Source organism: Patiria miniata, unplaced genomic scaffold, assembly GCF_015706575.1.
Source record: "Patiria miniata isolate m_02_andy unplaced genomic scaffold, ASM1570657v1 HiC_scaffold_27, whole genome shotgun sequence".
Classification (NCBI taxonomy): Eukaryota; Metazoa; Echinodermata; class Asteroidea; order Valvatida; family Asterinidae; genus Patiria; species Patiria miniata.
Window position 1 is genome coordinate 6,744,244 of NW_024037066.1, and position 24,299 is coordinate 6,768,542.

At 40.3% G+C, this 24,299-nt stretch overlaps 1 protein-coding gene across 2 annotated transcripts in view; it reads right to left on the reverse strand.

Moving 5' to 3' along the window:
* LOC119734450 (gamma-aminobutyric acid type B receptor subunit 2-like) overlaps nucleotides 1-24,299 on the reverse strand; it is a 76,250-nt gene that overhangs the window by 42,591 nt on the left and 9,360 nt on the right. For both annotated transcript variants that reach the window (XM_038207955.1, XM_038207954.1), the window contains exon 3: nucleotides 526-675. In XM_038207955.1, coding sequence (XP_038063883.1) covers nucleotides 526-675 — 150 coding nt within the window. The remainder of the gene's footprint in view (nucleotides 1-525; nucleotides 676-24,299) is intronic.

The following is a 24,299-nucleotide window of genomic DNA, read 5'->3' on the forward strand; positions in this document are numbered from 1 at the left end:
CATTTTGATGAAATACTCGCCTATAGTGCCTCTAAATTTGCCCCCCAAACAGGTGCAAATGTGGTCCTAAAATGGGTCGACGACACTAATCAATATTTAATCTCGTTATCGACGATTAATGAAATGGTATAGTAATGGACCTGTTTGCGCTTGCGCCAAACCTCTGCCCATTAATATCTCGAGTTCACTGTGAGGCTGTGAGAATATTCCATTCACGCCCAATTCAGGTCCTTCGAATTTTCTAAGTGAGCACCTCAGAACCTCAAAGATTCCAAGTAAGCATTATTAAAGAAGGGACCTCAAGGAACCTCAGAATTGGCCTAGGCCTTCAATGTTTAATATAATTTGTCGCCTTATCTGTGATAGCACCTCTTGATCAATGACGTACCACACAAGCATTTTAAGATTACACAGGCAAAATTAAACTCTACTGGGAGTGACTTGGTTTGAACACAAACCGCACGATGAGGTGTTCAACTTAATATACCTCACGTGTGAGGCACGGAAATCTCCCCTACGCCTCACCTGCACCAAGTTGTAGCGCCTGACCACCTCGTTCAGGACCTCACCCACGCGGGAATACACAGGGCCCCACGTCATCAGGAACTGGGGATTGTTGTAAATGAAGTCGTAGAATACTTTCAGGAAAGGGGCTGCAGAAACATCGTCTTCCACCTGAAGATAACAAGAAAAAAGAAAGTTCAATTTGGCTCAAACGAATTCAAATCAGGGGGAAAATGTATCAATACAAAATGGTTTTGTTAAGCGCAATCTAGACTCTTGCGCAAACTTACTGTATTTCATTCGAAGGATAATCAACTCAGGAAGGAGTTCAATAAGTTTGCGCAAGCGTATAGACTGCGCTTTACAGTTTCACCAACTAAACGCGTGTAACATTCCCCTTTCACTTTCCCTCGTAAATATAAGCTAGCTTGGCTTACTTGTTGACAAAGCCTTGCATGTTTCGGATGAAATTCAAGTGGGGCCATTAAGGTGAACATGAGAGTGTAATAGAATCTAAGATGAGCACAACTCGAGGTTAAGTTGCTTTCCTCCATCACAGCATCGCTCTCTTTCTTATATTCGACGAAAAAATGCCACTTACACGATGAAATGTGATTTTTTTTTTCAGAAGTAGCTCTTTCACTAGATAATTGTGGCTGTGTCATTGAACAAAGTCCCTGAATGTGCCGAATAATCCAGTAATGTGGCGGTGCATCCATATCCGGTTTTAAGGGCTTACGGGTGCAGGCCAATAAATAGGCCCGGAATTGCCTAAGCCAGCCAAATCACGATTTGCATGCCCTCAAATTCTCCGGTATTAGAGCATTCTGTGGGCTATGAAATTGAGGGGTTTTTTTTGGGGGGGGGGGGTAAAGAAGGGTGGAAGCCTTGAAGAGGACTGCGAGATCGTATTTCTGTGAAATTCGGATGAAATTATGCCCTAAAATTGCTCTATTTTACAATAGCGTGTAGACATCTTTCTTTCAAAATGGTGATGGGCTTCAGAACTACTTTTAGGGATTATCATCTTTGGATGGAATTTCCTCCCAAAAGTATTCAGTTACCCCCCCCCCCCCCCAAAGTAGAAATTGAACAGAATGCGAAAGATGATGAATTAAGCTTTTATTTGATGTGTGTCTCAAACACCTTGGAGAGTTGTGAGTATTTTTCATATTTTTGGGGAAGTGGGCATAATTATCACTGACGTCTATGGCAGTCAATTAATACCGGTCTACGTCCGCAACCTTATTATGAACACGCTTGGCGTCATTTCTGAATTGCGATCACGAGCCCAAGGCGTGTTTGCCAGGAACCTTTTTTCAACGAATGAGGGCGCTGTAACGAGCGCCATTTTAAACAACGGATACAACGGATTTGAGTTCAAGTTTTGTGACGTAAGTTAACATGTTGCTATAATGCACAAATTACAAAACTATAACTCCACACTGAAGTAAAGTTACTAAATGTTATAACATTTCCCCTAACGTGACATTTCTATGAGCGCAGACATTCTCTATATACACACACAAAAATTGTGTGTGTGTAGAGAATGTATGTTAAACATGCGGTGTAAAATTAACGCTATCTAGATTTCCATGATTAAACATCGCAGTTGTTGCACTGTGTATGTAACGACACTGTGATTCTTATTGGTTAATCAATAGGTTTTGCCCTTCACCTACGTATAAACACTGTATACTCAGTGTGTTACCTCCCGAGTGAAAGTTGGACAAAAATCACTCGAGTAGGACTCGAACCCACGACCTCCTGCTTTCTAGTGCAGACGTCTTATCACTCGACCACAGAGCTTGCGGATCGGTTGGCTGGTTCGCCTCTGATCCCGCAAGCTCAGTTGTCGAGTGGTAAGACGTCTGCACTAGAAATAGCAGGAGGTCATGGGTTCCAGTCCCACCCGTGTGATTTTTGTCCAACTTTCACTCGGGAGGTAACTCATTGAGTATACAGCGTTTCTGTACGTCGGTAAAGGGCAAAATCTAATATTGATTTATATCACCCCGACGCAAATTCCATCCTATGAACTTTTAAGGTTAACTGAACATTCTGTGGTGATGCGGACCTAATCTGATTTGTTTCAATGTGTTTGTTCTTGAGTTGTCCTCGACGTCGTTGTGATTCAATTTTGGGGCAGCCTGCTAAGTCTTTTTTCCCCATAATCCTGCAAACACGACTTTATTTACGGATCGGCCATATTAAATTGAAAGCGAGGTAAAATCTCCTGTTTTGGAACTTGCGAGAGGAAATGAAATAAAAGTTCAATACATACCAGTCTGCTGTGATGAATAATTTAAAATATGTGATTAAACGTACCCTAAAAAAAAAATTTTAAGCCACATTTTAAAAAAAATATTGAAAATAAGGCTTTGAACGCACTCCCATTATAAAATAGTCTGGCACCATCCCATTCGAATGTTTACAATTTGTAAAATAGATCCACGGAACACGACCGAAAATGGCATCCTCGCACATGCAAAGAAAAGCAACTCGAGCTTTGTTTGAGGCGGGGATGCAGTCGATTAAATAAAACATGTGCTCCTCGCCTCTTTCTTAGTGAGATTTTCTGTTAACTTTACCAATGTCATTTTGCATTCATATATTAAACTACGTAACCCAAAGCATTGAATGAACAGGCGAGATGTATTAAAGGGTAAATTACATTTGCAGACATTAAAAAAAAACTATCAAATTATTTTAAAATACCTCACACGACTGTTAGTGAATTATAGTCTGAAGCATCCTGTGAAATCTGTCACTTTCAAGAAAAATTGAGTTTTTCTATCAATTTCCAACGATGGTTGGCCAACAATCGTTGGATGGAAAAAAACCTGACTTTTTTCAAATACTGCTCCCAGTTTACTAAATTTAGTTAGAGTCCACATATTGTTTGCAATCGGTTAAACATCCGTGAATTGGTGCAAGCCAGCTGGTCTGGTTCCTTGAACTGACAACTTCCCTAACGTCTATAAAATGCTCCGTTTCGTCTGAAGTATAGGGTCAATGAACACAAAAACTTTAAACAGGTCAGTGTAACAATTTTTGCTATAAAATACTTACCCCCAAATCCGTTCATTTCTGAAAATTAAAGCAAAAGCGAGTGTTGTATATTTCCTTTAGTCAGTGAACTTAAGGAAACGATAGTAAGATTTTCATTTCTCACTCTTTTTGATTTCAGAGAAAGACCACCGGCCTGTATACGTAATCGGCCACGAAATTTATTTCATTTTACACAAAGGTCAATTCGTTTAGTTGGAGGACGTGTGCATTCGGTGGCTCCGAAGTTAATTTTGTGAAGCTTATTGCCTCGAGGAACAAACCTCGTTTCAGGCTCCGTTCCAGGGTACAGTCGCGCCGCCTGAACCAACTTTTTCCCAAGATTTGACTTAAAGATAGATTGCATCAATGGTCATTTTCTTTGCGTTTTCTTTGTTTCGTTTGAAGCAACAAAAGTGCTCAAAATCTAAAGACGGGTGCTTAACAACTAACCTGATGAAGTTTCAGCTCTGTGAATGCTGTATATTCCGAGAAAAACAATATTCTAGGATCTCGATTCAATTCAAAAGTTGCCGAGTCATGTTTTGAATTGCGCCTGAAATCAGCATCCAGGACACGTTTTTATTCAGTCGATTGCAGCTACGCAATGTCACGCACTGAACTGACGATTAAATGCAACCGTGCGTACGTGTGCGTCGTGTCAACGCTTGTGCGCACTCATTAAACCAAGTGTGCTTTTCAACAATAATGTCGTCAGTTATACTTTTTGGATAGCTGCAAATGATGTAGGGTGGCACCCTTGAGCATTTTTAAAAAAAAAATTAATGAAATATGGAAACTACAGCTGATGCCATAATGCAATATACTGTATATTTCTTAATATCCCCAAACCCACCACATGAAGTATCAAGACTCATGTTTTTATGGTTCACTACTCAATAACTAAGGCATCAAAATCCAGATTATGTTAAGCATCAATATGCAAATTAGCTGTCGAAATTATTTAAGTCAAAACTTTTCTTCTGAGGAATAATTTACCAAATGCGAGTAGGCTATGTTGTAACAGTCCCTGATTTCCAATAAAGCCACCAATAGCTATATACATGTATTTCAGTTTTATTAAAAATCACGAAAATTAACTTTTGCCACTGTCTACAATATTGTTTTAAATTGTATTGATCTCTCCTGAGAGAACAAGTTCACGCAAGTGTCTAGGCCTATATTTGCTTTCAGAGTCACTAAGTTAAATTTGCCACTCAGAAGATATGAATCATTTTGAAACACCACTTCATTATTTCTGTCTCCGAATTCCTGAAAAGTAAACAACAAAAGTAAGCCTTTTAAATTTGGCACTTATGCCGAAATGTTTTGCTTGAATGGAGCCTAACCGTGTCCACAGCGTTTTGTACATAATCATTCAATATTTTTTACCACTATCGAACTAGATCTGATCTGCTTCATGCTTCATGCTGTCATGCTTTGCCGTCTTTTAGTTTTATGCTGGCCCGTTTGATGATCATTAGCGACTTTTTGAACCGATACCGACTTGTTACCGGGTCAGTACCGTCTTGCCGTAATTGTTCCTATAATTGAACCCATTCTTTTCAATTTTACTATTTCTGGCCCGTTCATTCAATTTAAATTTCAATTTACTATTTTGCAGGGTGCCAGACCCACGCAACACGGACCTATTAAACGTATTTTTTTGAATGACCCGTACAGAAATAGTATAAGTAAAGAATCATCATGACCCCGTTTCGTAAGATTTGGAAGGGACACCGTTAGCGGCCTTTATCCGGACAGTCTGGCATGATCTATTCCTAGTATCCGAGTGGGCACCGGTCAAGGATAACGATCCGCCCCCTTGATTGAACAGCCGTCGCAGGTGTCACGCTCAAATTCATGGCAAAACCTCCAGATGGGGCCTTGTGTTATACTTAGTCCATCACGAGCAAAGGAACAAACCGTTTTTCCTTCTTGCACTCATCATTGAGTGGGGATTTTGTTTACGCAGATGGGGCGGACTTTTAAGAGTGGGCAAGGCTACCTACAATCCCGGCCAAAATGGTTGGGACACTTGGAATTTACCTTAGCCTCCAACGGTCACCAACTCCCCCGCTCCCCCGGTCAATGTTGTTCTCTCAAGCGGATGGAGCACACACCGCGCAATGAGAGACAACATTGAGCGGTGGCTGGGGGGGGGGGCAGCGAGATTTGGCCAGGATTGTAGGTTAGAGTATACGACTTCTCAAACACTCGGAGAACTTAAGTTTCCTGTTGACAGGGAATTCTCAGTTGAGCATTAGGTATTGCGACAAGTACAACTGGATAGATTGAAGTCAATTCAATAATAGAGTTTCGCGGTTGAATCATCAGAACTTAACGAAAATTCGAAATCTCAGTTGATTGTGAAAAAAATGCTTCACTTTTAACCGATGAAACTTTCAGAATTGACGACACCCGAATCGAATTTTCTTGGAACGGTCACTCCTTATTTTAGGCAAGTGTCGATACCGGATATATACCTTACCCGTACTTCGATGAAACGTACCGGTGTCACATGAAAATCCGACTCCTAAGAATATCGGACCCCTTTTCCCTATTATTGGTTGATCCCTCGCACGTGACAGGTCACTCTCCCGTATGTGACCCTAAAAATAACATATTCTCGTACTTTATACGCACGCGCAATACTACCAATGGGTCGACATTTCATGGAGTCGGATATTCACGCTACACCGGCACGAGACCACGTCCTGTGGAGGTGATTCGCAGATAAAAACTACGTGCCTTCGATCCCAAGGTATCAATTAAAATAAGCTCAAGTGAGCCTAGGGAATCGATTCCGAATAATCGAATACCAAAAACATCGCTTACTGACGTCACCCGAGGAATAAAAAAAATAAAAAAAATGAGCAACATTTTGTCATAAATGTTATCGATGAACAAATTTTTGGGTTCACAATTTGAAAACAGAACCCCTAAACTGAACAGTGTCTTCCTGAAATGACATCACAACACTGGCGCCCTCAATTGTCCGGCAAAGCCTGGAAATATTTTAAGTGTTCAAAGGAGTGCACTTTTCAATAAGTTAACAAAATAGGAATGTCAAATAGTTTTCAAACATTTAAGAGGAGTAGAAAGTTGAACGAGATGTGTTCCTGGGAAAATTTCATCCCATGGATTCTTTAAAGGTAAATTTGTCATGCTTATAGGCGCAATTCTCGAACTCGGGAATATTCCAGTAACTTTAATGTCCACACAAGAAACATTAGTCGCTGAGTACGTTCTCGTTCAGTGAATGATAGAGGCATTTTGATTTGTAGCTGTCGTTAATGAATATTGTCGAAGCAGATGGACGAAATATTCCATCATGATATTTATTAATACCCAGGCGCCTGGAAATGTGCCGAGACAATTAGTCGTAACACCACCCCCTTCAGCTACAAAAGTAATTGCAATTTGACACTGATGGGCATCGATACAGTTCACAATGACAAAAAAAGTCACTGGAGGGCCAGTGATAGATGAAGGAACGTTTTAGAGCCATGCAAAAGGCCCTTTCCAAGGAAATCTGTCATTGCAATTACAGGGTATGTTCCTGGCCCTTGGGGGAGCCGTTGTGAAAAAAAATGCATTGTTACTGAAGCAGGTAATTTGCAGGAAATGCTCAGGCCATTGTGTGTGGGAATTCTAAACCTTGGCTAGATTCGCAGGGCTGCCGTAAAAAAAAGATGAGAGTTTAAAATTGCCGTTACAATGTTGGCCAGCCTACCATTGTACACCGCTGGTATTGCGTACACCGTTCCTTCGAGACACAATGTCTCAATTTCTTGTAAGGCCTACGATAGTAATCTGAAATCAAGGTTGATGTGGAATGAACAAGAAGCCTTCTTAAGTAAGCAGGTCGAGCTGATGCAGTCACGATTACTCTGCAAGTTGGGTACTTACTGAAAACTTAACTCGCGTTGTTACAACTCGACTAGGTTAAGATTTAATATTCAGATTACTGCCGTTGACTGTACTTATGACTTTAACGCATTGTAATTCAGTGTCAATGTCATACAATTCTCGTTAACGTACTCGCAAACGTACTCGAGTTCATTTTCTGGTACTCGTACTCATGAAAATGTACTCGTATATACTCGTACTCGTAAGAAAAAAAAACTACCCGTAAGTACTCATACTTGTACTCATACTCATACTCGTACTCGAGTTCATTGTTGGTACTCATACTCCAGTACATACTCATACCTGTACTCGTGGGGGAAAACGCTTTGTACTCGTACTACTACTCATGACAAAGTACTCATACTCGTAGTCGTACTCATGGCAAAGTACTTGCACTCGTACTCATGGAAATGTGCTCGACTTCACTACTGTTGTAATAATCATGACGTCACACGGCCTCACTCGTGATATTCATGCCAGGTACCGGTGTAGTATGAATTTAGGTTTTATGAAATACGGACTCATTGGTGGTATTGCGCATGCTCATGCATTTATAATTAGGAGAGGGACCGGTCACGTGAGAGGGTTTAACCAATAAAAGGGAAAAGTCCGATTTTCATACGAGTCCGATTTTCATATGACACCGGCTTTTAAAGGGAGCAATAGCATTTGTCCCAACCTCGTCCCCAGTGCTTACTTTATTTCAAACCTCGTTTCCAATAGTAAGCCCTGGATAGGAAACTGTCTTCCTGTATCCTGATTCGATACCGCAATTTACTATAGTAATGGATTTATATCGTGTAGTTGGTGTTGTTATTTCCAACGTGCATTACGTGTTTTCACGATCATTGTAATTATAACGTCCACGCCTTCTCAATTATACTCCTTTTCTTTCCAATTTGCTCATATTAATATGAAATGTGATACTGCATATTGGTGAGCCAGATTGAAACATAATTTTGAACTCCAATTTTTTTTTTGTGTTTTTATGACTCACAGCGCGAGTAATTGATGCTGTCTCGACCCCAGGCACCGCATACAAAAACAAACGCTCATATAACGCACATGCAGGTACCGACTACTCCTCATTTGCATACGTGTTCAAAAATCTTGCACAAGCAAATGATCCAATACCAGGGTGAGGGAGCAGGTAGTGGTGGGTGCGTACTGCTCGACACCCTGGGGACGAGGTTGCATTTGACCTTAATTGCCTGGTGTCCCGCCATTCTTGGAATTGACCAATATGGCAATAATAACTAAAAGTACACAATGAACCATAGGCTACCAACGATCTGTACCAAATATGATAATACCCGATGATTACACAAAAAAATGTGGAAGGCCGGACGGCTTTTTAGTTTTATGAAATGACGGTTTTATACCACGATTTTGTTTCTTTATGGAACCTGATCAAACCATCAATTGGCCTGTTAACCATTTCAAAAACAAACATCTCTCTACCATTCAATTCGCAACGGAACGGTCTGAGTCACGTCATCGACGGAATATTATCCCACAAAGATCGCTCCACTTCCCCGTACGGCACTCATTAGTCACGATGATTGGGAAAACTGGAAGCAAAAATACGGCGACAGTCGACTACCGTGCGGTGATTTACGATTGGTAAACTTCATCATGTGTAATCTGAACACGTCTCCAACCAAATTACTTGTCTCTTTTTTCCCTACAAATTAAGATTAATAAGATACCACGAACGGTAATTTATCACGAGCACGATAGAGCTCCGTTAATTTGGGGGTATAATTGTGTTCGTGTGCAAGGACGCCCATGTAATCCGCGAACGTAACGAAAATAGATCCGCGGTACAAGGTTCAAAATAAGATTGCTTAAATCCCAGGCATATACGAAAAGAAAAGCAATTTAGGAGATACTATAACAAACCCGTGGTGACAGTTTGAGTTTTATAGATTACCACTATGTTTGGGCATTTGAAGGCGTCGGGATGATAACTAAAGAACTGGGAATTGAAGCCGAACCGAAAACGAAGCCAGGTTTTCGAAAATGCCGTTCATACGGATTTCTGTACATGGCATGATGCCGCCATGATGTGACTAAGAGGATGACAATTAATGACTTGTTTCCCAATCAATTTTGAGGGTCTAGCGCTAACTGTTTTCTATTAACGTGCATTTAATGTTTCCATAGCAACAGTGTTCGTTCAAGGAAGCAGTGGTATTGATACGAGGGATAGCTAAACCCCGTGTACATGTATATGCCTAATGTATGCTAAATGTCATTGTTAAAAAAGCAAACGTGGAATTATTTTTGTCAAGAATGAAATCAAATTGCGTTGATAATTTTAAGATTTCATGCGCGTTTAGGAGAATAACTAATAAGGAATAGAGGAAGAAAATAAGTAGTCTTTTGCGCACCAGTTTTCGATGGTATACTCGGTCAGCATTAAATTTGGGGGCAAAGGCTTATGTAGAGCAAAAGACAAAATGAGGGGTATCCTCTTTTTCGTCTCGAGGCATGAATTTTCGTCATTTTTCATTAAAAGTGATGTCTAGCCATCCGAACAGCTATTTGCAAAGGGTAATGTTACTCCACATTATAGGTATAACTTAACATTAAAAGATTTAATATAGATATGGCTTGTTGTTGTCATGGAAACAATCGTACCGCAATCGTCAAACCCGGTTCATATTTCACGCGAATGCGATTGCGAAGCGAAAGTGTCGTCCTGGCACGTTCGCTGCAAATTCGCCCGAGTTGAAATATGTTCAACTTTTACGAATTTGCAGCGCGAATACTTGCCATGACGTCACAAATTCGCGTTCGCTTTCGCTTTCGCGCCGAGTATGAACTGGGCTTCAGGCAAAGTTTTCGTTGGCTTAAGCCCGGTTCATACTCGGCGCGAATGCGAAAGCAAAGCGAATTTGACGTCGCAAAGTATTCGCTGCGAAATTCGCCGGAGGTGAAATATGTTCAACTTTTACGAATTCGCAGCGCGAATACTCCTCATGATGTCACAAATTCGCGTTCGATTTTGCTTTCGCGCCGAGTATGAACCGGGCTTTAGGTGTATCATGACGTTAAAGCCTTCCCTCTTGCATATTCCTCCCTCCCCACCAGACTTGGATCATCTAAAAAGGACTGGAAAGTCCAAGTGCAAGAAAGTATAGTCGTTGGGTCTCGTGTGCCATAACCCAGCGGCTGAATATGAAGATAGGCATGGGAGCCGGTGTTCGATTTCCCCCCTCTACGATCCGCCTGGGACGCGCACTGATTTGATTCCCATCCCAACCGGACCGGACTTTAAGCAGTGATTTTCCAAACAGTTCCCAGATGAATGATAAATTGTTTACTTATAAGAGACCTCTAAATTCCCAAGCTGATAATAATTATCTGCTCTGCATAAAAAAAGACCTTAATTGGCGTGGTGCTGTGATGTTATTGCACGCTAGGATGATTGCGAAGAATACTGATGAGAATTTTGCAGACTTTGGTATAAATTGGCAATGATTTGGCGTTCAAAAACTTTTCATATCATCATCATTATCACTGCAACAGATTTTACACTAAAATAATAGAATTTCAGGATCAACTATAATAATAATAATTTTGCACACGATAAACCAGCGAAGCTGCCAATTAATGAAATTTGCAGGATGTTAAACTATCTCTCCAAATACTTGTTTCTCAGTTTCTTGGTATCTTTTTTTCTTCATATTTTAAGAATAGATTTTTTTCTCTCGTGTTTGCACACATTTGTTACTTGGTATTGTTCCTGTGTCGCAGTTTAGTTCGTTGCATATTTTTAATGTGTTGGTACTGATATCAGCGCGTGTATTTGTCTCTTTCGCTAAGCCAAAATGAGGTCGCTTGATTTCGAGATTTAACTTTCAACTTCAGACTTGGTTTGTTTGTTTCTCATGCAAATTGCGCAGCTATGAGCAAATTGAAAAAAAAAGCAGATGTTTACGTTTGGGTAAACATTCCAGAGAGAGAATCGTGGAATGACTGGTGTTTTTTCCTTACAAACGAATATACATGTATAGGGGATTTATAATACGCACGCCTTTCGCGTCGCTACCCCGAGGGCGAAAGATTTGCACCATATGGCATCCCGAATGCTTGCAAAAGACGGCGAGAAATCGGGAGATTTGGAATCTTTCACGTTGTTTCGTATACTGTATTGTATCGAAATGTCTGACAGCTGCGCTTTAATTCATCGGATGCCAAAGTCATTCAGCTCAGCAAGACTTGCGATTTGTTCCCTTAAACCTTTACACTTCTCAGATGATCAGATCCAAAATGGTACGATGGACCTAGATTAAGGAATACTAAGCTTGTTGACTGGTCAAAGGGCCTAAGCGATTAAAGTGTTGACACTGAAAGCGGATGTAATTTTGTCGTATCGAAGTCCATTCATCACACTTTAGACTGCTTTATATTTGACCTGCCTCAGATGTCAAGGGAGTGAGTGACCACTCAAGTACCACGGGAAAGAGAATCTTACAGATAAGAGATTAAAAAGTACAATGGCCTGACCAGCGCTTTACGGGCACGACTCGAAAACCAGAGGGCAAACAACTCGGCAATAAAATCTGACCATCTCTGCCTCAAGGAGTTCAAACCAAGATGCGTGTTTCATACTGATTTTGTTTTTCTTCACAACGGAAGGTTGTTAAATTTGCTGCGCGTAACATGCACGAGTCCAGTGGTATGACATATGGATCGCCACACTGTATCTAGAAAATCATGCCCCAAGCATGAATAATAACAGTGAGGTTTCCGTTTCTTTGGTACAAGCGCGAGTAATAATATTTCTCGCACGCGCTGATGTGTAACATTCTGCAGTCAAAATAAAATTTCAGTAAAGCATAATGATTCCAAATACAGTTTACACTGTTTTTTTCCCTAGTTTATTGCACACATTCGATCAATTGCCACAGTGTTCGGGATACTCGTGTAATTGGAAAATTGAAACGCTCCCGTATTACACAAGCGATAAATCTATTTTTATGACACGGTGTACACCTATACTTGCGTTGTGAACGCGTGCAGGACACAGCCCCGGAAAAGTGCAAGTAAAACGGTGACGAACGAGCTGACACCAACCAGTTGATTTCACGGATAGGGAAATTGTCAGAGACCGTGATGGGTTGGGGAGATTCACCGGGCGATTTGGCCAAAGTTGAAGAAGGGATAGTCCAGGGGATACAATCGGTGATTGCTTATCGGTGGACTGCGCTGCACTTTTCCCCCAGTAATTCGCGCTCCGGGTATTGCCGGATTTATCAGCACGGCGCACGGAGTGACGGAGTCTACCCCGGAGCACGATTTGGTCTATTTCCGCGCTCTATAGTACAGCGCTAATAGACTTAAAATAGAGGGATCTTGCGGCACGCACGATCAGCAAACCCGGTGTGGTGCAGAAATCTTCTCTCGATCGCTGTTCGACTAATGGTGTACCAAATGAGGTGATTAACTTGTCAGAAGCGGTTTAAAAGTGTTAGCGGGGTTTAGAGTGGTGAATTTGTTAGGCCCTCTAGCGGCTTGCACTGAGCAGCTCATAACGCGACGATCCATCATTGTATTAAAGTGCACCAAACACTTTAAAAAGTCCAAGATGGAGATGTGACCCAGAATCCGGGTTCTATTTCGCCTGACACTTTTCCGGGTCAAAAAGACACTTTTCCGGCTCAAAAAGACACTTTTTCGCGTCAAAATGACACTTTTTTGAGTTATTTTCCCGGGTTATTTTGACCCGGAAAAGTGTAATTTTGTCCTGGAAAAGTGTCAGGCCGCAAGAACCCTGATTTCAGGTCAACACTGACACGGGACCTTTTAGAGTGAGTTCTTGTACATGTTCTTATTCGTCAACCTTTGCTGTTTCTTTACCCTAATTATCAGCATATATTTTATCAGCATTTATGTTCCGGGCGGAACATAATGGACTGCTATGGACACAGATTTGACAAGACAAGACTTTTTTATAAGGCCAAGCGAAACCCAGACTTCGGCCAAATGTAAGGTTTTACGAGAAAACACCACGCATTATGTACAGAAATAAGAAAAGGTAGATATTCTTTGATAAATGTGACGATAAATATGGCGTATTTAAAACAACAAACCATGTTTGTACTTTATGAGCTCAGAAAAATTCATCCAATTTAGTTGTTTTCGAGGGGAAAATTCTCTTATTTAATTTACTTGATTAAAGTGAGTTTCCAACGCATTCGATTGCACTTTTGGCTTCTGTGTTCAATGCCGCTAATCCAGACAACGCATGCAAAATTCAAGAGTCAATGCCCTGTATACCAGCCACTATCGTCCGCCACCAAATTTGACTTTCATTTCCGTCAGAAACTCAAAACAGCCACAGCATTATTAAAAAAACCCTGAGAATTCCCAAGTGATAACAAGAGGCGGTAGATAAACATACTGGTTCTAAACAAAGAACATTCATGCATTATATATTGACATGTCTGCGGTTAGAATGTAATGTTTTCTCTCAACACCAATGTCAAAATGTTCAACCGTGCACGCAGACAATTTATAACAACATTAACCAGCGTGCAATATGAAAAGGCACCAACTTAGTCAGGGGCGCAAGCTTTGTACGACCGTTATATTGATGTTGAGTATTGGAAAGTGGGGTAAGGGGGGGGGGGTTGGACACCACATGGCACCTATGGGGGCGCTGCTGTACATCTTAGGCAAACTGGCGCGCTTTTGTGCTGTTTGTTCTCCGTTTTCTACTGCTATTTAATACATTTGGGCTGCTGGAAACTTAGAAAATAAACTAAAAATCGGCATGTTTCTTTCTCATCACAAAATTCTAATGGGGGGATCGAATGGCTCACCACCCCCCCCCCCCCCCCCCGATCAGAAAGTGAGGGGATATATCTTCCTCATCCCCCGGGATTTACGCCCTTGCAATAATTGGTCAATATTTACCCGAGTTAATCAACAATGCAGTAACTTCATACCAATGTTGGGCAACTAACATTGCCCCCGAATAGTTTTTCACCCAATGTTTCCTTAAAAGCATAATCACCAATGTTTTTTCCTTCATACACGTAGGACGACCAATCTACATATTTACCATTTGTTGGTGATTTTTTTTGTAAATAATATTTCATTAAAACGCTCAGATTTCTCTAGCATATCGACAAACCATAGTCACCCGATACATTTTTAGTCAGCGGTATACGTACATATGCAGTCCCATCTCAGAATTGGATATTTGCTTTTCTTCTTTCTTCGGCAACACAATAAGTTTTTCGATCGGCACATGAAGACGTCCAAAAACCTTACTAAATAGCTTCAGGGGAAAATGCAAATATCGGAAAATCTAAATGTTGGGGCTAAAACTATGCTTTGGGTAAAAGGGGTACTTTTTACCCCAAAAGATGATTTTTTTTTAATTGACAGGGTACCTTTGAATGTTCAACCATAAGGAGAGTATACCGCACTTATAACCCCGTCACCATTGCCGATCAAAGCGGCGTCGCTGATAGCCTACTCGGAGATATTTGACATTCATGACCAATTTGCTAGACGGAATACGTATTCCGCGGAGACGATAATGTGAAGACTGTTCAAGAAAAGATTACCTCAAAAAAGACAAAGACGTAAGACCTTCATGTGTATTAACATCCCCAATGACACTGACATCGACTTTTGTGGGGTTTTTTTGCAGGCCGTGAGATGCATGATAAGGCCAAGTTTCCTAATGGCTTAACAACAACCATGTCATGACTTTTATCGCGTCTGGGGTCGGCGTTAATAATGAAAAGATGCGTGTCGCATTGTGATAATGCCGACGAAGGTTCAATTTATTTCCCACCAGTTTTTAATTTTTTTCAAAAGAAGGCAAGACCTTATTTCTCCCCATGCTGAATTAATCACAGCACTTGCTGGAATTGTGCTGAATGGGTTTAAGGCTCAATTAGAGGGTAGTTTAATTTGCAGCGGGGAGGTTTTACCGTCTCTGATAGCGGTACCTGTATTGTTGCCGGTCCAGGGGGAGGTGACCCAATTATCTGAATGATTGCGTGATACAACGACAGTCAAATAAAGAATTTAGCAATATTGCGAATCACAGCTCTTGGCAACATAGGGGGGGGGAATTATATTATTGACGGCTGTCATTCAACATACGCTTGTGGTTTACCTTACAAATAGACATATTTTCTTAAAGACAATTCAAATGTCTTCAAGGAAATACAAATCGGTATTTAAAAGAAATTTTCTTTTCAACACCGAGTTATGACAAGAAAGTTACGAAGTGTACACTCTAAAAACCGTAATCAGATTTGAATAGAAAAAATAGTCAAACTTGACAAGGCATTTGGGGTCAATGGGTGACTGAAAATTTGTCAAAATAATTGTAGGCCTATATTTTACGTTGGCCAGAATTGCAAGCAGGAAAATTAATTTTGAATTTTTTTTAATAATTTGGGAAAACGGTCGAAAGTTGAAAATGGCCGGCGCAGTTTCCGTAACGACTAGAACACTATTCATACCGCAACAATTATTAAAAGGAAGTAGTCGGTATTTTGACTATTTTATTTATAGACTGCACTAACAGATTTTATTTCGTTTAACATTATGAACAGGAAAAAAATAAAACAAAGAAATCAAATCAATTATTGACGCAGATCTCGGTCTTTGATCCGCGGTGCGGAATTGTTTGAAACACTTCTGATATTTACACAGATGCTCTGAATAAATTCTACGCACAATGCTTGCAAATGTACGCAACAGCGCTGGTTTCTACGAGGGCAATTTTGCGGAGGCCGTCTTTAATCCAAAGGTCGAAAATGGAAGACAGTCATAAAAACACTGCGCTCCTTGGTTTTAACACACCGCGTCTTCGTTTTCAAGCGTTCCTCCATTCGCAAGAACAATAGCGGAGCTTGCCTATCTCATTTTGTGTCGTAAATAAGTAATGAGCACGGACGAAATTAGCCATGCCCAAATTAATAAGTATTGATGAAACGACGCGAAGACCGGACATACAAGGATGACACCGCCTCGCCATTCTTCGATTTCCGTTCCCGTTGGGTGGTTTTCAAGGAAGAGTTTTATTTTTCTGTCTTGTGGAAGTCTTATTACTAAGACTGTATACCGTTGAGAGACTGGAGATAGGCTGTTCTGTACAGGGAGCTTGGGAGCTCATTGGAGGGTCTAGTTTGCGGGGAAACACGCGGTTGTAATGGTAAACACACCGTCCAAGGTTTAAGGACTGCGCGCGGTGAAAGGGCCTGTGACATGGACGGAAAAAAAGGAGAGTTTTACTGGCAAGATGGTTTTATCGTTAGCCATACGACATTGAACGTCAAATACGAGGTACCAAGGACTGTAATGGAGAACAATAATGTTACATGAATTCACGGAGATATAGGAGATATCGAATTGTGTCCGAAGGTAGTACCCCCACAATGTAATGGGTCTCAAATGGAGAATGCAAATGTGCAAAATAGTTTCATACAAGGATAGGACATTTTGAGCCTAAAGATCTTTTACTCCATACAGAGATAAAAAAAACCACTTTCCCTATTCCATTCCAATAACGTTCCATCGGGTCCACGCGGGGGCAGCAAATTACGGCGTTCCCTCATCTTTATAATCGTTCAAGTCCCATAATGTTAGCGGAGTCCAGCCAAATATAGTTTGACCAGGTGTCGTTTGAAAAGGGCAGCAACAAAAATATTCTCAAGATAAAGTTACACGACAGTTGAAGGTGCTTTTATGAGTCTGAAAAATGCGAAATGGGAAAAAAAATCCGCTGATGGATGTAAAACTACTTTGGTAAAACTGTTTTTCACAAACAGCAACTGGATTACGAGCACACCTTTAACGAAGCACTTGCAACACACGATCGACCCCAAAGCGGTTAAAAGGGTGCCACTTTGCAGCGAAATCGACTTAACGCGCATCAAAATTATGCTTAAAGAAGGCACTGTAGATCGAATGTTTACCGACAATGTTTGCAGACGCACTCGGAAACATGATAGGTATCATTGATAGGTATCAAATACAATCTCAACCATTGGGGTTTACTGAAAAGGGGAAAGGTCGTTGCGCATTACCCATGTACGAGGTGGGATACACTGCAAAAACTGTAGTGTTAATTTAACACCATTCAGTATCTATATAGGACAACACCAGTACAATTTAACACCAGATGGTCCTAATATAGATACCAATGGTGTAAATTTAACACTGCAGTTTTTGCAGTGTATCAGCCTCAAGTATCTAGATAATCAGCCATGCATTAAAGTATATAGGGTACATGATGGAAAACTTTCATTTTATTGGTACATTGTATAGGTCATGTAGCAATTTGTTTTGTTACAAATTTGGATGTTGTGGCCATGTGATGCCAACTTCCAGCACACCGTTCCAAGGGCAGATCCAGAACACAATTTTTTGGGGGGCCCCAAAAAAAAAATTCCCCCAAAAAGTGGGTCAAAAAAATTACGGTGTGGGGTTCGGGGCCCGCTTAAGGGCCCCGAAAATATTTTGGATTCTAGATGCTCTGTGGTGCGATCTGAGGCAATTTCTGACCACTTTAACCAATGTTTTTTTGAGGAAATGATGGTGGTGTACTCATTGCCTGCCTTTATTGCGATGTCACATAAAAAAAAAAAATTGGTTTCGTTTTTGGGGGGGGGGGCCATGGCCCCCTTTGGCCCCCCCTGGATCCGCCCTTGCACCGTTCTCTTCTGCACTGCATCTCTTGAAATGCGATTGGTGTAAATGTGGTTACGTTATTGCGCCAAATAACATGCAAAAGATTCTGAAATGTTCAGGTTGTCGGTTGCCCGCTGGTATGACGTCACAGGTAATACAGGGGATTCAATATTTAGTATTGTCCGTTATGTTCCTCGCAATTTACTAAAAACAAAAAAACATATTTCAAAAATTGGCAAGGGAGAAGTTGTGCCCTTGGGATCCGCCCTTGTTTGCAACACTAATTTGCGGAGTTCTAATGGCCAATGAAATTTTAGTTAGACAAAAAGGTGATGTGCTTGTTCAGACAGCAGCTGCTAATTGACATATCGCGGCAGAATCGCGTCAACGCAGCTCGTGAAATATTGCCCAATTACATGATACAAATGGACGCGGAACGCGCGACATCTGAGACAAACAAAACTTAAAGAGTACAACATTTTCATTGTGTTGTTTTAGGGGCGTGGCTTACTCGCAAACGGCGATCGGCATTATCTTACTAGTTATAGGAAAAAAGAACATCGAAACTATACTTGGCTTTATACAATGGTGATTGTGTCTCTCTAGGGGAATATAATTAAGTATCAAACGGAAATTTGTAGAGACACCCCTCTCAATGTCTCGTTGTGAAGACGCCTGTATTAATCATCGAAGTGCCTGGCGACCTTCGATTTACAAGCTTTGTAATTAGCGAATCAGCAGACCCATTAGAAAACGATAATCACCATGATGGTGTCGGAAAACAACAAATAAGTCATTTGTTAATTCTTTAATTGGACATACATTTGAAATGAATGGGGGGGGTGGTCAGAATTAATGGTCTTACTGTTAAAGCTATAGTCCATCATTTGCAGCTATCCAAAAAAGTAACCGGCTGCAATTCAAAACATGATTTAGCAACTTTTGATTTTAAATTGAGATCCTAGAATGCTGTTTTTCTCGGAATATGAAGCTGAAGCTGAGCTGAAACTTCATCAAGTAAGTTGTTCAGTATCCTTCATTAGATTTTGAACACTTTTGTTGCTTCAAACGAACAAAATGCACTAATTACAAATGATGGACTATAGCTTTAATGAAGAATTCTAAAGCACAAAGGATGTAGTATTCATTACAAATCGATTGTTGGTCTTGCACACATTGTTTTTTTTTATGCAAAAAGACATAGGAATTTATCATTGTTCCTTTGGAGAGACTTTGTATTGTGTTAGTTTGATACTGTACCCATGGTGGTGCATGTATAGACAAAAACGTATATAGATACACGATATATAGCGTATATAGATACACGATATAGATAGACGATCACTAATCTTATTGCACTACATCCAATTACCATTAGGCCTAACTGTAGTCGTTCAGTTATAAACTCACTACTGCCACTTAATGGCCCAGCCGTTATTGAGAAATGGTTGGACTATAATGGATGTAGAATTACATCGACTATTGGAAAAACACAAAGACCATAATAGAGATTGCTGTACATTGACTTGAAAAAGAGCCGAACATTTTAATGGTAGCAAAGGACTGATAGGGTAACGTATAGCACCTGTGAAGGATTTGCAGCTTAACGCTAATTTGGAAATTGCCATACCCAAGGTCGGTCGCTAATGAAAGTTTTTGTTAATTATTGTGTTTTGCCCGTCATTTACGTTCATAACTATCAGGGGTAAGATCGTAATGATAAACCGCCGTAACTGTTTGGCTAGGCCTGAGATATTTCGCCCTTGCTCGATAGCTGGTTCAAGTTACCGCAGCGTCGCCCCCAATAACGGAAAGGAAATTCGCAGCCCCCGGTTGGCCCTAATATAAGCAATTGTGTGCGACAAGAGACACTATAAAAATGCAACGGGTGCTAATGTATGGACTGCGATGTGTTGAAAGGCATAGGTAAAAGTCCTCCGAAGGATTAAAAACGGTGGTTTTTGAGCGTTCTTTAGGAAAATATTATGGTAAGAGAAGGGAGTATCAAGTTTACCCACAGCCCACAGCAGCCTGTAACCCAACCTGTGAATGTTCATGGGGTTTCCTATAGAGACCTGTCAATCTGTGTAGATCTCTGTTGTGTAATATGCGTAATAGAAATTAGGTTTCAATAAACTTTCAGATAACCTAAACCTGAAAATATAGACACGGTGAATACCAAACTATAATATAAACTTGCGGTTGATAAATGTTGTTTTATTACATTATATTATTATTAAGTCTTTCTGGTCATTTATTCACCAAATAAGTAATTTTGAATTACAGCATGACTTGTGGGGCTAAGGAGTCCTTTCATAATTCCTAAATATAACTTTCACTATATTTTTACCTTAAGGTTATCACATCTTTTGCTTTAGCTTTTATAATACATAGGAAACATACATAATTTATTCTGATTTAATAATACCGAAGTCTTATATAGCGCACGTACACTGTAAAAACAGTGTTTAGCATTTAAACACATCAAAACGTGTTTAGAGTTTAAAACGTTTAGGAATGTGTTTCAATTCTAAACGTTTACCACTTTTTAATGTTGTGAAACTAAACGTGTTTACGTTTTGGACATGTGCTTAGGATTGTATATCTAAATGCGCTTAGGAAGGTGTTTAAATGCTAAACATATTATTCGTTGAACATGTCAAACGGATAATGCGTGTCACAGAAAAAGGACATCTAAACATGTCATAATGCTAAACGTGTGGAAAAAGTGGGTACAGAATGGGTGTTTAGAAATGTGTTTAAATCCTAAGCACCATTTTTACAGTGTATCTACCAACAATTAGGTACTCAAGGCGCTGGAAATTATAAGATTATTGACCTTTGTTAATCATCAAGTGTCTTTTGTCTGCTTTCATCTCGATAGCTAAAAACTATCAGATGACAATTTTATTTGGTTAAAGACCTGTTGACGTTATGCCTTGTCGACTACCAAAACGTTTTAATTCAAGTAATTATTGTCGTGAGCTTTAATTATAATATTTAATTTAACCTTTATCTGTCATTTCCTTTGATCTTCTTTTTCCTCGCATACTCATTGCAACTTAATTTATTACAAATGTACATCTTAAGAACTCCTGCCCCCGGGTGAAAATTTGAATCTGCCATGCAGCAAATGGCTGCTGTCTTGTTGCTATTACTGAAGCTTCATGTCTCCCTGTACGTCTTGGTTGTACAGGCTTTAGTGAATTTTCCATTGCACTTATGAATTGCATTTCCATGGTTATGTAACCACGTACTAAATGGGATTCAGCTGTCTGCTTTGTTCCCTGTGATTCTTAAGTAAGTGCCATGTGCAGCTCACAACTCCTGTTGAGTCGTGATGCGCTCAACTGAATGACCATTCATCCATAAATTTTACGATACAAAGCGCGTGAAACGATGTGTAACGAGGGATTATATACAAGCGGTACACGCAGCCGCAACTCGACGTTTCGATCAATTGGCACCGCCCGTTTCCATGCAGTGTGTTCATATCTATTCAGATAGCCTATAAACAATATTATGCATGTGCATAAACAAGACTTCATTTTCAGTTAGAGTTGAAGTTAGAGCCAGTTAGAGCCTGTTAGTGTGTTTATAGTTGAATTATTACGAGCAAATCTGGAACGTACTACAGAGAGTATCACAAAAAAACCGAACCCTGAAAGCGTCCTCATTTTTCAAACTTTAAAACTAAAAAAAGAAATGCATGACAAATATTTAGAGAGTATAGTTCATTAACTTTTTGATAACGAAAAAATCTTTCCAATCGGGTAAATATTTATTGAGTTATGGACAATTCAAACTAAGTGCCGATTTTTCAATCTGTCCACGGTCTCAATTGTCATTTATAGGAATGCAAATTTTTTTAAATTTTATTATTTATTTGGTTTTTTTTCGCAAAAATGTCATTTATCCTTTTAGAAGTAATGGTAGTACCGTAAAGGACTGTTTGGTTAACTTCTTAGATGTTTACATTGCTGCTTTGTCTCTGCCCTCTACTTGGTAGCAATTTTTCAAAAATTTTCGGTCCTGGTTCTTATTGCGGCAGTCAAAATGTCAGTCGCCGTGGACAAAATGAAAAAGCGGTACATGTTTGCAATGGGCCACAACTCAATAAATATTTGCTTGATTTACAAGATTTTTACTTTGTTGAAAAGCTAATGGACTATACTCTCCAAAATATGTATAGATATTTGCGATGTCTTTTTTAAAGCTGCGAAAAAGAAGAGGATTCGGTTTTTTTGGGGAGACAATATTTATAATAAGAGTGTAATCCGGCGAACACAATTGGAAGCTATTTTGAGGGGATGTTACGCTCGCGTGCACGCCGCACGCGTTCTTATAAGCCTGGTTCCCATATCAACGTTAAGCTTGCGCAGACAGTACGCGGAACAGTCGCTTTGCCGATGGTCTGCGAGGTAGTTTGCGTCTGTCTGAGCTGTCGGCGACACTTCCGGATGAAATGTTTCCATTTTGTCTACGTTGCACTTTGGGTCCTGTTTGCGTTTCACATTGCGTTTCTGACGTCGATATGGAAACTAGGCTTTTTAAAGACGAGGCGCACGCGCATTGTTGGTAACCTTGTCCGGATGGGTTCGTAAGTGACTACGTCATGCATGCGCACTCACCACTAATTACTAGCCCCATTGGCTAAACACGCCTCTCTTTGCACTACACCCGGTTCCAATGGTTCCAATGTGTTATGGGCGTGGTTACAGTTGAAATTACGTTATACGAACCGGATTGGTTATACGAGCCCGGAGTGCGCGCGTAGTCGAGCGCGGCTCGCGCGAGCCATGCTGCCAACGCTAGTGCCAACTCAGAAAATGGCTGTTGCCGAATTATATTAGTGTAGAAATAATTCAACATGCCGTTACATTACAGAGCCTACTCATTAATCCTTGATACCCCAAAAACAGAAAGCCCATTTCAATGGGCGCATAATTTTATGAACCGGATCCGGGGAAACCTCTTGTGTTGCATATTTTACGTGGAATTACCGCTCAGTGACCTGAATCAGCTGTAGTAAAAACTATGTTAATGTCTATTTATTTTATGATATCCATAGTATTGCAGATGAACGCGGTCTTGGCTGATTGAACTTGGGTAGTTTTCATTAGGTATGCACGCTGGCTTGTTACTAGTCCAATACAATGTATATAGCAAACTAAATCGTGCACTAGGGCTTTGCCATATCGCAACAGATGTAAAGTTCAATTTTATTCCGTTAATGAAGCTTCGTGATGCTCTTTGATGTATGCCGGTTAAAGGCATTTATCCAAAAAGTAACCTACCGAAAAACCTTACTGATTTAAAGATCAACCTGGGCCGGTACTAAACATCCCATGAAAACATTCTATTTGGCTTGTTGTCATTTAGAAGAAATACAAAATGTAGGTGATTTCCAACGATCGTTGGAAATCAAGAGCTCTAAAGATGAAATTGTGTTTCGTGATCAAAAGGTACAAACTATGGTATTTTTCACTGTTTTCTCGAAAAGTGTAATATCAACTGAGCTAAGAATACAACAGGTCAGGGTTTGAACATTCTTCTTTGGATTTTTCTAGAGGGGGGAAGCACTCACTAAAAGCGAAGGGCGAAATCACCGGCCGTGGAAAAATCGAGAGGGGGTGTTAGATATCACTCGACGCTTTGTTAAAAACCATCCATGTTGTTACATTCATGTTGTTAAATTCGAGTAAATACAAATCGTTTCAGGGATTCTTTCTTGCCATCATTTTCCAGATAGGGCGGAGGCCGGGGTCGGGTGGGATATGGGCTATTTGAGTGCTGTGTTAATTTTAACCATTGTACTTTCGAAGCATTTTTATTTGTGTCCACCGAAGTGTTATAATCATATAATTGTATATAGTGGAGCTGCTTAGGTCTATTTTTGGCCCAAATCGTGCACTTTGTGGTAAAAGCATGAAATTTGGCAGGTGGGGTCCCAATGGGCTAGAATTCATTTTCAGATCGGGAGCCATCCTGGATCTTGCCCATTTTGGGGGCGGAGCTTGATTTTGTTTAAAAAGGGGTGCAAACAATACAAACTCATGAAAACTGTATTTAACATCCATTTTCCTTGTTTTTCTATGGTTTGAAATAAACTTAAACATAAAATATAACATTCTAGCTTTCGAACACCAGTTAATTTCCACCCA